The sequence below is a fragment of the Gracilinanus agilis genome, chromosome 4, assembly GCF_016433145.1.
Source record: "Gracilinanus agilis isolate LMUSP501 chromosome 4, AgileGrace, whole genome shotgun sequence".
In the NCBI taxonomy this organism is placed as follows: Eukaryota; Metazoa; Chordata; class Mammalia; order Didelphimorphia; family Didelphidae; genus Gracilinanus; species Gracilinanus agilis.
Window position 1 is genome coordinate 328707984 of NC_058133.1, and position 14246 is coordinate 328722229.

The window sequence follows — 14246 nt, forward strand, 5'->3', positions numbered from 1 at the left end:
CAGAAGTTAGGGTTTAAAAAAAAAATAAAAGGTGACTTTCTTTAAAAAAAAAAAAAAAGATACTATCAGGGTTCCCTTACTGGTAGTTTGGTGTGCAAGACTCTTACTGCACATCTGCCAGGCAGATCCAGGAAACAGTCTTGGGATGTGCTCGTAGCGGGAGGAGGATCACTAGCACTCCTGCACTTATGGCCACAGCAGAGAAGGGGACTCTAATCACAGCTCCAAGGTAGAAAAGAATGCTTGTGATTACCCCTAGACCAGAGCACAAGCCTGGCAGAATATTAGACTTAAAAATTATTAGTGTTTATACTGTTTAGATAATATCTAAAAGAAAGAGGAATGCATATATATATATATAGACAGACAGACAGACAGACAGACAGACAGACAGACAGACTCGATGAGGGAAGAGCATACACAATCAATTGGACATAGAAAACTATCTTATCCTACCAGAAAGTAGGAGGAAAGGAGATGAGAAGGGAGTGGGCTGACAGAAAAGAGGGCAAATTGGGGGAAGTAAGGGTCAGAAACTAAACAAGGGGAAATAGGATGGGGAGTGATACACAGTAACCATAATGATGCAAAATTTTTTACAAGGCTCTCTAATAAAGGCCTCATTTCTCAGAGAAATGAGTCAAATATATAAGGATAAAGTCCCCAAGTGATAAATGGTCAAAGGATATGGGCAAGCAGTTCTCAAACAAAGTAATTAAAGCTCTCTACAGTTAAGCAAAAAAAAAAAAAAAAATGCTCTAAATCACTACACTTTAGAGAAATTCAAATTAAAACAACCCTGAGGAACCACTCTACATCGATCACACTGACTATTATGACAGAAAAGGAAAATGACAATTCTTGGAGAGGATATGGGAAAACTGAGACACTAATGAGCCCACTGAGAGAGTTGTGAACCAATTCAAGCACTTTGGAAAGCAACTTGAATCTATACACAAAGGGTAATAAAACAATACATACCATTTGACCCAGCAATATCATTACTAGGTTTGTATCCCAAAGAGATTTTTAAAAAAGGGGTAGGGCGTCTATGTTTACAAAAATATTTAAAGTAGCCCCTTTTTGGCAGGGCAAAAGATCAGAAAGTGAGGGTATAGCCATCAATTGGAAAATGGCTGAGAAAGTTATAGTAGTAATGGAATACTGTTATGCTGCAAGAAATGAAAAGAAGGAATTCAGGAAAACCTGGAAAGACTTACATGAACAGAAGCTGAGTGAAATAAGCAGAACCAGGAGAATATTGTACTATGATAGGAATACTGCACCATGAACAATTATGAATAATTTAGCTATTCACAGCAATATAATGATCCAAAACTTTCCCAAAGGACTCATGATACAAGTGTCATCTACTTCCAGAAAAAAAAAAACAAATTGATAATCTGAATCCAGATTAGAAAAAAAACTTTTTTCACTATCATTCTTAAATTTTTTATTCAAATTTCCTTCCACAAAATGATTAATATAGAAAAAGTTTTACACGATTACATATGTAAAATCTATATGAGATTGTTTACCAACTCAATAGGGGAAGGAGAAGGTTTGTGAGGGGAGGGAGAGAATTCAAGTCTCAAAATTCTTTGAAAAATACTGGAAACTTTTTACATGAAATTGGGGGGGAGGGGAATAAAAGAAACTTTTTTTAAAAAAATTAATGAAGGGGGCAGCTAGGTAGTTCAATGGACTCCAGAGAGAGCCAAACCTAGAGGCTTGGAGATGGGAGATCCTGGGTTCAAATGTGACCTCAGATACTTCCTAGACTATGTGACCCTGGACAAGTCATTAAAGTCATTGCCTAGCTCTTACTGCTCTTGTCTTGGAACCAATATACAGTATTGATTCTAAGACAGAAGGTAAGGGTTTAAAAGAACATTTAATGGAGTCTGAAATCTCCACATATGTTAGAAATCTCAACTACCTTTCCTTCTTTTTCTTTTATACATTCTCTTCCAGAGCTAGTGTTAGCTAAAATAACTGCTTTTTAAAGGGTTGTTTTGCATGTACTGTTATGAAATCCTACTAATTCTATAAAGTCATCTCTGACCACTTCAATGTAAAGTGATCAACCACTCCTTCCTCTCAATTCCGACAGCACTTACTCTCTTGCACCACTCACTAGGCATTTACAATAAAATTATATAGTTATTCACAAATTTATGTGCAATTGTCTTTTCTGTTTGTATTTTGCATTTTCTTCAAATACTGCAGTGTGATAAGTTGATAAAAAAAAGGAAAAAAATTTTTAAATGAAATTCTACCAAATTAGCTCTAACAAAGTTTATAAACTAAGCTCATTTAGGATAGTAAATAACTACACAACTGAATTGAACTGAATTAACTATGCCATTGGAAGGAGGCATAATAATATTTTTAAAAGAATCACCCATTGCTAAGAGAAAAAAAAAATAACCAGCTTCCCTACTGGCCAGCAGCCAAGTCTCTAGGGAACTCTTCTGTAATTTGAGAGCCATTTCAATGAATAATATTAATCAGACAAATGCAACAGATTAAATTTACTAAGAGTTTACTATATAGAAGACACTGTGAGGCACTGAGAATATGAAGATTAAAAAAAATTCTACCTATGCCCTCAAAGAATCTGCAATTTAATAGAGAAGCTAAGAGATGGACACTAAAGAATCCTCAAAAAAGACGAGTGCAATGTTGGAGAGTGTCAAAGAAAAAAATATAAATACCATACATACTCCGTGATTTAGGCAAAGGTCTGTCAGAAACAAACATTGTGCTATATCCAAGCACTTATAGTTTAGAAAGAGAAATGCCCAAACTAGTATAGTTGATTTCCTCCCTTTTCCAAGTCCTTGGACATTTTTCTAATCCAAAACAATTTAAGAGTAATCAAGATAGAAAAACAAAGTGATAAAATGTGAAAAACAGTTTGGGGCTAACATTCCAAAACTATAGTCACTAAAATTGGTCACTTAATCTTCAACTAGAACTACTCAATTCCTTCCTTTAACCAATCCTTTTAAGGATATAAAAGATTTTGGCCTATAGCTCTATATAATCCTTTCTAAACAAGAGGGTATTTCTGTCAGATAGATCAATAGGTGCGAAGGGGATTAGGGAAGGCAAGAACTATTTCTCCTTCCATTTCAGCTATTGTTCTGAACCTTTTATATATATATTCCTGAGATAAGGGTTTTAGGTTAGAAAAAATAGTATTCCTTGATATTTTCATTTAGACTAAAAAGGAGGTTTTTAATATGCTTCTGGAGGTATATTCCTTATAAGTATGATCCTGAAAATTTTTACTTTGGTGCCAGTATAGCATTTACAAACCTTGAAAAATGATACTTTCCTGGACTCCAGAAAATAATAGCATGGTACCATAGCATCTGTTTTTTCCCCCCTAACAACATCTAGTTTTTCCAACTTACCCTAAAGAGTCAGGGTTTAGTTTTCATAACCTGTTGGCTTTTTTGATTTCTTATTAAAGTGGGCTGTAAGAAATAATAACAATATGTAGGGGGTAGCTAACTGGCTCAGTGGATTGAGAATCAGATCTAGAGAAAACAAGTCCTGGGTTCAAATCTGACTTCAGATACTTCCTAGCTGTGTGACCCTGGACAAGTCACGACTCCCATGACCTAACCTTAATGATCTTCTGCCTTGGAACCAATACTATGTATTAGAAGTAAAGGTTATATATATGTATATATATTTCAAAGTAGCATTTATATAGTGCTTTAAGGTTCACAAAGCACTTTTCAAATATATCACTTTATCCAAACAGCAATCCTGGGAGATGATAGATAAGTGCTATTATGCCTATTTTAAGGTTAAGGAAATTAAAGCAAAGGTTAAGTGACTTGCCCAGAGTCAAAAAGATATAAAGTGTCTAACGTATGATCTAACTGAGATCTTCCCAACTAAAGGTTCAATGTTCTATCCACTGTGCCATCAAGTTTCAATATCAGGTCCTAAAATTTAAATTTTTCTGTTTCTGAAACCTATCCCTAAGTAATTCTTATGTGAATACAAAATGAGTCACATGTTATCTGTGTGGTGATGCTGACTCCAGAAGTTAATGAATCCAAAACATGGTATTAACTGGCAGAGGAAAAAATGAAATCCAGTACTCAAACATAGAAAGTTGACTAAAATTCTGATAGTATGGGGATGTGCTGAGAAGAAACAAATGCTTGCACAACAGACTAAAATCTTTTATGTTGAGGATCAAACCATTTTTGTATTAAATTTGTTTGCATGTTTATCTATTTACCTACAGAATTAGACACTTAAAGTTGTAAGGGATTTCAAAAACTATCTAGACTCTTGGTTAAGTTTGTTTTATTAATCCTGAATACCAAGTGCAATGCATTGTACATTCTAGATGCTTGTATGTTTATAGAATTAATTTTAATTAAGTAAGGCAAGATATCTATTATTCTCTAGTAACATGGCACTAAAAAACAAACCTTACCATTAATGTGAATCAAAAAAGCTTCCCTGGCTCAACTCTGCCCCAGCTCACAAGAGGAGGCATATCTGCCTGAGAATGCCCTCTAAAACATCCCCAACAATTAGATACTTCTTGTCCATTGAGAAGAAACTCATCTGCCCAAAGGAAACCAATCTACTTTGGGATACCCATGATTGTTAAGAAGTTCTCCTTACAAGGAGCCTAAATTTGCCCTTCTGTAATTCTACTTATTATTGCAAGAGCTGCACTCTTGAGCTAAATATCCCAAGTTTAATCTCTTTCCTTTGGCCTTCAAAACTTGCAGACACCTACCCTATCCTTTCTTTTTCTTTTATTTTAATAACAAATTTCCACATAAGTTTTCCAATGTTATAGGATCTATACTGTCTCCCTCACTTCTTCCCTTCTCACTCCAGGAGCTGACAAGCAATTCATTTGGGGTTATGCATGTATTGCCACACAAAACAGATTTCCAAATTATTCATTTTGGTAAGAGAATAATCTTACAGAACCAAAACCTCAAAACATATACCTAAATAAACGTGTGATAAATCATTATGTTTTCATCTGCATTCTCACAGTTCTTTCTCTGGAGATGGATAACATTCTTTTTCATAAGTCCCTCAGAATTGTCCTGGATTACTGTGTTGCTGTTAGTAGCAAAGTCTATCCCATTTGATCATTCCACAATATTGCTGTTACAGTGTATAATGATCTCCTGGTTCTGTTTATTTCACTCTGCATCAGTACACATTAATCTTTCCAGTTCTTTCTGAAATCATCCTTTTCATTATTCCTTTCAGCACAATAATATTCCATTACCACCATATACCACAATTTGTCCAGCTATTCCCCAATTGAGAGGCATCCCTTTACTTTCTAATTCTTTGCCACCACAAATAGAGAAGTTATAAATATTTTTGTATGAACAGGTCCTTTCTCTTTTTTTTTTTACATCTTTGGGATGTCAACCCAGTAGTGGTATTACTGCATCAAAAGGTGTGCATTCTTTTACAGCCCTTTGGGTATACTTCCAAATTGCCCACCAGAATGATTGGATCAGTTCACAACTCCACCAGCAATACATACATTTCTCAATTTTGCCACATCGTCTCCAACATTTATCATTTTAAGGTCATACTGGCCAGTCTGATAGGTGTGAGGTGGTACCTCAGAGCTGTTTTAATTTGCATTTCTGTAATCTACCCTATGCTTTCTTCCCCCTTTATTTCTCCTCATCCAAGGAAAACATCTCCAAGTGCTTCAACTGATCCTTATATAACACAACCTCAAAGGTTCTTCACAATTCTAATCACCCCTTTTGGGAAACTGTTCAGATTAGTAATGCCCTTCACTAAAGAACTAAATGCAGTAATTGAAATGCCAGCTCATTCTATTATGAACTCCCTGATAACAGGAAATATCAATTTATTTTTCTCTCTCAGTATTTAACACAGTATATACACTAAAAATGTGACAAACAATTGTTGAATGAATGGTGAACAAAATATTTCAAAAGACTTCAGTACATTTCCAATACAAGTAGAAATTGCTAGCTTTTAATTAGTTGGTTAGGTAGTCAAATGAAAACTAAATTGTTTCCAAAAATTCAAGCAACCATAAAATATAAAATTGTAGCTTTTTAAAAAAATTAATATGGCCAAAAAGGAAAATGACAAATTTGGAGGGGATATGGGAAAATTGGGACACTAATACACTGTTGGTGGAACTGTGAACTGATTCAACCAATTAAAGAGCAATATGGAACCACATCCAAAGGACCATAAATCCATGTATACCCTTTGATGCAGCAAAACCACTACTGGGTCTGTATCCCAAAGAGATAAGAGATAAGGGAAAAGGACCTACCTGTAAAAAAATATTAACAGCTTCTCTCTTTGTAGTAGCAAAGAATTAGAAACTGAAGGGGTGTCCATCAGTTGGGGAATAGCTGAATAAGTTCTGGTATATGATTGTAATGGAATATTATTGAGCTGTAAGAAACAATTAACAGGATGAGTTCAGAAAATCTTGGAAAGACCTATATGAACTGATGAAAAGTAAAGTGAGCAGAACCAGGAGAACAATGTATACAATAACAGAAATATTACATGGTGATTAACTGTGAAGGATTAAACTATTATCAGCAAAGCAAGTTTCCAAGATATCCATGAAGTGCTGGTAATGAAAAAATACCATTCAAAGCCAAAGAAGGAACTGTTAAAGTCTGGCTACAAAGCAAAACGTGCCATGTTCCACTTTATTTCCTTTATGATTTTTTTTGTATGTGTGATATGTGTCTTATCATGGCATGAACAATATGGAAGTATGTACTGCATGAAAGCACTGGTTTAACCTATATCAGGCTATTTGCTGTGAGGCAGGGAGGAACAAGAATCTGAAACCTAAAATGTCAGAAAACTATTGTCAAAAATCGTTTACACAAATAATTGAAAAAGTGTTTTTTAAAGCAAAACAAACAAAAAATACACTACCTTTTGCCTTAGAATTTATACTATGTGTCAATTCCAACACAAAAGAATGAGTGACTTGCCCAGAATCATACAACTATGAAGTATCTAAGGCCAGAGATGAACTCAGCACTTCCAGTCTCTAGGCTTGAAAACTGTAGTTCTTTAAAGATATGCTATAACATGTACTTTTCATCAATTCATATTGGACTTTCCCTCAACTGGAATGAAGTTTCATTGTCCCTTAATTCTATTATTAAAAATTGTTCTATATTTCTGCTATTCAACACAGAATAATACGATTCACTGACCTGATTTATAGCTAAGATCAGAATGAATTAAATGAAAACAGCAAGCTGTTCTACTTTGGAAGTTAGAAAAGAGGTGTATTAGAATTTGTTGGAATAAGGCTATATTATAGTTAGTCAACATCATGGAAACAATACTCCTACCTGAAAGCAAAAAAAAGTTTTTGGAATCACATTAACCATGAGTATTTCTTTAACGTCATCACCAGAAAATTAAAGGTAATTTTCTGCCTTAGTAGTAACAAAAGTAAAATCAATTCAAGAGGCATTTGTTGAACATCTAGTTATTATAGACAGGGCGCTGAGCTTGGTATTCAGGGTTAGTAAAGTAAGACTAACTAGCAAAATGCTATATTAAAGAAAAGTTACGGAATAAAATATGTGATAGGAGAAAAAATAGTGAAATAGCAGGAGGTCTAAATTTATCAATTGCAGCAAATCAAAAATCAAATACACATTCATCAATTCAAGAAAATTGGAGTTTTTACTCACAAAGTCATCTTCACCTTCAGTTAAACCATAATTTGGTAGCATAGCTCCCTCCATTGTAGTACTCTTGAAAACCCCTTTGATTTTGCTGCCTATTTTGCTAATCCCAAATGATTCTCCTCTTTTTTGGGTGCTCCTGGATAAGAAAAAATACATTAAATAGAAAGCAAACAATAGCATTATCTTCTAATCTGATTATATATGTAATAAAAAGCAAGTAATTTAAGAAGCATGTCCACTATAGGTATGACTATATGATTTGAAACTTTAAAAGTCAGAGCTTAATTATTAAAATCTTAGAAGCTAAAAATTGCATGGGACATGTTATATAGGAAAGTTATGTTTAAATATAAAAACAAATATATTTATAATGTATATAATAGCAACTTCAAAATGATCATTTAAAGATTAACATTCAAAAGGTGACTTATAGCAACATAAATCAAAATAAAAATACAAAACTCCATTAAAGTAAAAATAGAGTAATAATTTGCCATAGTTACTGCTAACTACAATATAATGATGAAACTAATTACAAATACTTTGGCCTCTTCTATATTTGATACTTACATAAACTTTAACTGGATAGAAAATAATTCTATTAATTTGTTTTAATAAATAACAAATGCTAAGACAGCATTTAAAACTTTATAATCTTCTAATTAAACAAAGGGACATAATGCAAGGGATGAGCCTCATTTTATATCCACATACCAGAAATGAAGAAAATGTCCAAAGGAATGGTTAGAGTGAACATGAGGATAAAGAGCTAATGTAACAACATTCAGCAAAAAAAGTTTGAATATAAAAGTTTACAAACTTTTGAAAAAACAGAAATAGCCCCAAAGCAACAAAAAGAGTAAGCATAAAAGCAATTATTTGCTTCAAGTTATTCCTTACTGTTATTTTTCAGCATTCATAAACAAACATTTTAGCCAGCTCATAAACTCATGCTTACCATGTATTACTGCCCTTACAGCAGAACTCTAAACAAAAGGCCATCCTTAGCATTTGGGAAATATGCTTTAAAATACATGATTTTTGCCAGTATTGAAGCAGTCTTTTAAAAAGAGACACCAAGTAATTTACTGTACTAATATAAATGTAGGAACAAGTGACAATGACTATTATAAGCTCAAAAACTGTAATCACCTAACTATATAACACCTCATATACAAGTTTTGAAATATGAAACAGAAAAACAAATACTAATGGGGGCAGCTGGGTAGCTCAGTGGAATGAGAGTCAGGCCTAGAGACAGGAGGTCCTAGGTTCAAATCTGACCTCAGACACTTCCCAGTTGTGTGACCCTGGGCAAATCACTTGACCCCCACTGCCTACCCTTACCACTCTTCTGCCTTGGAGCCAATCACAGTATTGACTCCAAGACGGAAGGTAAGGGTTTAAAAAAAAGAAAAGAAACAAATGAAATTACAGACACTATAAAAATGGTACAAAACAAATGGTTTTATGGGGAACATCAAAGAAACATTTCAGAGTTCTAATTCCTAGTTCACTCTGAAAGGTTGTAAGTTCAAGAATATGATAGGCAAGGCATTGCTTCTAACCCATAAATATGAATACTGTTTGCAACATATTTTGAGATTTTTCTAAATAAAATGTTTATTAAGAATGCAGTTGGAGGGGGCAACTAGGTAGCTCAGTGGATTGAGAGTCAGACCTAAAGACAGGAGGGCCTGGGTTCAAATCTGACTTCAGACACTTCCCAGCTGTGTGACCCTGGGCAAGTCACTTGACCCCCATTGCCTACCCTTACTACTCTTCTAACTAGGAGCCAATACACAGAAGTTAAGGGTTTAAAATAAAAATTTAAAAAGAAAAAAAAAATGGATGCAGGTGGCATAGTTTTATACTGTAAATGAATCACCCACCACTTTCCTTGCAATGACCTGCAGGAATGCAAAAATTAAGTCATATCAATGAACCAAAATTAAATATTATCATTTTTTCAGGGTTCTACATGAAGAAGAAATGAAACAGCATTCTAAATAAAAACAAATAAATGAATCCAAGGAATCAAAAATCTATGATCCAATATATTTGAGAGAATGTAATTTATAACTCTATGCAATGTTATTTCTTAAAGGGATGCCTAAAATATGATGGCTCATTTAAAAATTAAATTTCCACAGTTAGCTGATGTAAGGGCAGCAGCACAATAGTATCTTTCTTGTCAGGTGCAGTTTGTGGCATTAAACAGGCAATAATTTTTTTTTTTATTACATGCTGGCTCAAAACTTACCGAAAATCATCCAAACTTAGGCTACCTCTGCAATAACAGACATGTAAAATCATACATGGAAAGGTGAGAAGGAAAGTCTGGAAACAAGTAACCTCCAATTCAAAAACTAAGAAAGTTTAAAAAATTAATCAGGGATTTGTTACTGTTATTTATATAGGAAAAAGTCCTTAGGAATCATGTCATAAAAATAAATAGGAACACAAGGTAGCATTGCTAGATGAAGAGTGCCTGAACCTCTCAGTTTTAAGTTTTTACAAAGAAGAATTTTTGAAAAATTTTTATACTTAAAAATCTTTCCAAATTAATTATAACTACTCCATTTTGGAGACATAAGTTGTTTGGTTCATTTTCAGCTACAGAGAAGGTGGAGCATTTTTTAAAATCTGCACTGTATTTTAGCTTCAACATCTATTAAGTTTCTACTGCAGCAAAGGTATTTTCCAATTCTTGGGAAGTTCCATTATGTGTCTGTGTATTCTGTGAAGTGTACTGTACAAGAAAAGAACCATTTCAAATCTATTCAGTACTCTAGGTAAAAGGCAGAATTTATTAACACATAAACAGATTTGGTTCTCAATTTGTTTCCTTTGTAGATTGCCCAAGCAATTTCATTTAGTGATCTGCCATATGGCCTTAAAATTATATAGTGAACTTCAGAATATCTAAAGTTTGACATTTCAGTTTATAGAATAAGCAAGCTCCTCTCTTCTCTAGGTGTTCTTTTGATTATTCTTTGTGCATTTAATTTCAACCCAATGAGGGAAAGAGAGAAAAAGTAGTCCATTTTTATGACTGGAAAGCACCTTGTAAAAATATTTATTAGAGAACATGATCCTCAATAGTGCCAAAAATTAGATTTACTGTGGATTTCAGTTATGTATGGCTTCCATTAGAACGGGTAATCAAGAGCTAAAATATATTAATCCTGGGCTTAACTAGCTAAGTACTTACATCATTTTGCTCTTTTGTTGAAAGATTCTTTAACTTTTTAAAGTGATTAAATGCTCTACGGTACAGAAATTCAACATCTAAATTTTTATAGTCTACTCAAGTTGCAAGGCCTCTTATATACTTAATATTTATCAGACTAATTAAAGGATTCATAGTGCCAATACGCAAGTTATATTTTATAAAAATAATGCAAGAGAGTGAAATTGTTCAATGTGCATACCTGTTGAATTTTGAATTTCTTGTTGGTGATTCTGCTCCTCTTAAAAGTTGTCTGAAATACTGACATAGGGGAGGGAAGAAAAGGGAATAAGCATCTACTATGTGCCAGGCACTGTGCTAAGTACATTTTTTTAAACCTTTATAGTGTCTTAGAATCAATACTGTGTACTTATTTGAGATGGAATTTTAACTCGTCTTTCTCTCTCCAAACCCAACATTGTATCCACTGTGCCACTATTTGATATTATTACATTTTAACTTAAGTCAATGTTTATCACCCCCCAAAAAAGGTTATCTATATCAGACAAATTCAAAATTCTTCACAAAAGTCCTATTCCTGTGAGATGAGAGCTATTCCCACCATGGAATGAAGATGATCTTTGGTTTTCAAGATTTATACCTGAAGAAAATAAGCACTTACAGTTTCTACTGAACTAGAAAGACTTCAAGGGTAGTCCTGGTAATAGACTGTATTTGTCATCAAAGGATCTGCCTAACTAACTATAAAGATGTTCACCTTAAGATAGTTGGACAAAGGGTGATGAATTTGGCCTTGGGAACAAAAGTCAACACCAGTTTATAAAATGAAATTATTTCCAAAACATGACAGAAGAGGAAGGTGAAGATTATATATAGTATCACATTATAAAATAGTGTAAAATGGTTAATCCCTCAGAGGATCTGGTATGAGATACTAGATGAATCCAAGAAAATTTGGAGAAGAAACCAAAAGGTCAGTTGTTCTAGGTTTCCACATCTGATGCAATGGGCCATATAAAACCATACTCAATGACTCTCAGGTCAGACATACCCCACAATAAGATAAAAGCAGCCCATCAAGGATGTTTCATGGCAGTCTCAGAAGCTCCCACTTCAAACCACAGTATGGTCCTTAATATAATCACTGAGCAAAAGTGTCAACAGCTAGGTTTCAGGTCATTCTTGTTGTTATTCTCTCATTTTAGTGGCATCTAACCTTTTATGATCCCATTTGGGATTTTCTTGGCAAAGACACTGGAGTGGTTGCCATTTCCTTCTCTACTTCATTTTACAGATGAGGAACCTGAGGTAAACAGGGGTAAGTATTTGAGGCCAGATTCGAATTCAGAAAAATGTCTTCCTGATTTCAGGCTCAGCACTCTATCCACTGTGCCGCCTTGGCTGCCTTTTCAGGTCATCTACCTTTGGACAAAATAAACAGTCATAGGTCTGTCCCACAGGACTCTGGCTCGCAATTACTCTAGTTGATTAAGTTGTGATAGGTGGAGGGTTTAACTCAAGCTGTCCAAGGTTTACTAGTGTCCTGCCCCATAGTAATCCATATCCCAAAAGTGATTCACCCCTTGACTTCTGACCGGGAAAGCCAGATCAAAATCATCAGCTATGAAGCACAAGAATGCCTTCCCTCCACTCCTCAATTTGAATAGTAAAGAAGAGAAGGACTTATCAAATCAACAACAAAGGCTTACCTTAAACCTTTCTGCATTGCTACTTGTGCAAAAGACCCATGAGGCAGTATGACTTATGTTCCTGGTCTCCCAAGGTTGCAAGGATGGGGTGGGGGGAAGAAGTTACTATAGGATAACAGCAACTTGAGTCACCAATTACACCAAATGTGGAAACCCTTGCCAGGATACTCGAAGCCAGACACAAAAATGGGACCCATATGCCAGTACTGCTAGTCATATCAGTGACAATGGAACTTCCACATTAGGTATCCAACTTAGTACTCAGTAAAATATTTGCAGCACTGGCATTTAAGAAGATGAAATCTAGAAGAAACACTTGGAAATGACCAACTATGTAAAAAAATATGAAACGAAAATGACACAATCATAAGAAAGAACAACTTTCACATCAAAGAAGAAAATGAGAAAATTATAGATCTACAACTAGAAGTAACCTCAGAGAACCCACACCAGAAGTTCAGGCATGAAGATCCAAATAGGAACAGGACCCTCGTACTCTAAATCTTGCATTTCTCACTAGTTATCACTAGTTAAATATCAACTGCAAAACCTGTAGTTTCAGCAATTAGTGTCAAGCATGAATTGTAGATTGTTCAATTATCCACTCTGTGTACTAGATCTGTAACATTCTATACTTGGCAACAGCTTTGTACCTTCTCTGTTTTATTAATTGCTTATATTGTTCTTAGAAATACTAATTACCTATAGTAGTCCTCCATTGTACCACATTCCCTCCCCATGTTCCCACTCTGGCAGCAAGATCACTCCCTGACTAATGATGAGAAGGTGGACATTGGAGGAACATGGAACCTGTGCACTGGGGACTCTGGCATTCCAGAAGAATCCCCTAATCTTGTGCATGCTCCTTATTCCCAATGGCAACAAACTCCAAAACATACCTCCACCTGAAAGTTTGAAAAGGGAGATGCTAAACGATCAGATCCCAATAAATATGCCAACCCTGATCCATGGTGTGTAGAAGCTCCACTCCTCAGAGGAAGCTGCCACCCTCCAAAGAGGCTTCTCTACTAGCCCCTGGGCTTTTCCATCAGCCCTAGGGCTACCTGATGACCCTCAGGCTATTTTCTACCAGCTATTAGCATATTATACCACCAAAAACCACCTCTACTTCAAATAGAATTCTTTTCTCACTTCTGGTCTGAATGGAGTTTTGAGTCTCCCATTCTTGGAGCAAGATCCTACTACAAACTTAGGTGTGTTTCTCCAACATCACTGGGCTTAGTTCTTTCCCCTTCTTTCTTCCTTTGTGACTCCCTCCTCTGGCAACCCCCCTAGAATAGCCAGGAATCAGAAAGACCCATCACCAGGGAGGCACTCTTCTACTTTTTTTTATTCCTAATCTCTGATCTCCCACATTCCAGGCCTACTTAACTATACACACATTATGGATTGACTCTCTTCTTTCTGGGAAAAAGAAAGATCATCAAATCTTACCATATTCCCTTTCACTGTGTCCTTAAGTCCTCCAGATCATACAATCGGCTGTGCTTCTATGTCTTCCAGATCTTTAGGCCCTAAGGATAAAACTACCCTAAGGACCATGGGGCCTTGCACTTCAACTTGCTAATGAGCCCTTAAGACTTCTAG

The 14246-nt window shown here is 35.1% G+C and overlaps 1 protein-coding gene across 1 annotated transcript in view; it reads right to left on the minus strand.

Annotated features, from left to right (window-relative positions):
• The window catches only part of SNX14 (sorting nexin 14), a 114645-nt gene that overhangs the window by 43822 nt on the left and 56577 nt on the right, over positions 1-14246 (minus strand). Inside the window, exons 15-17 of the mRNA XM_044675382.1 lie at positions 11171-11229; positions 10000-10026; positions 7736-7872 (exon numbers count right to left, since the gene is read on the minus strand). Of these exons, the coding sequence (XP_044531317.1) occupies positions 7736-7872; positions 10000-10026; positions 11171-11229 (223 nt within the window). The remainder of the gene's footprint in view (positions 1-7735; positions 7873-9999; positions 10027-11170; positions 11230-14246) is intronic.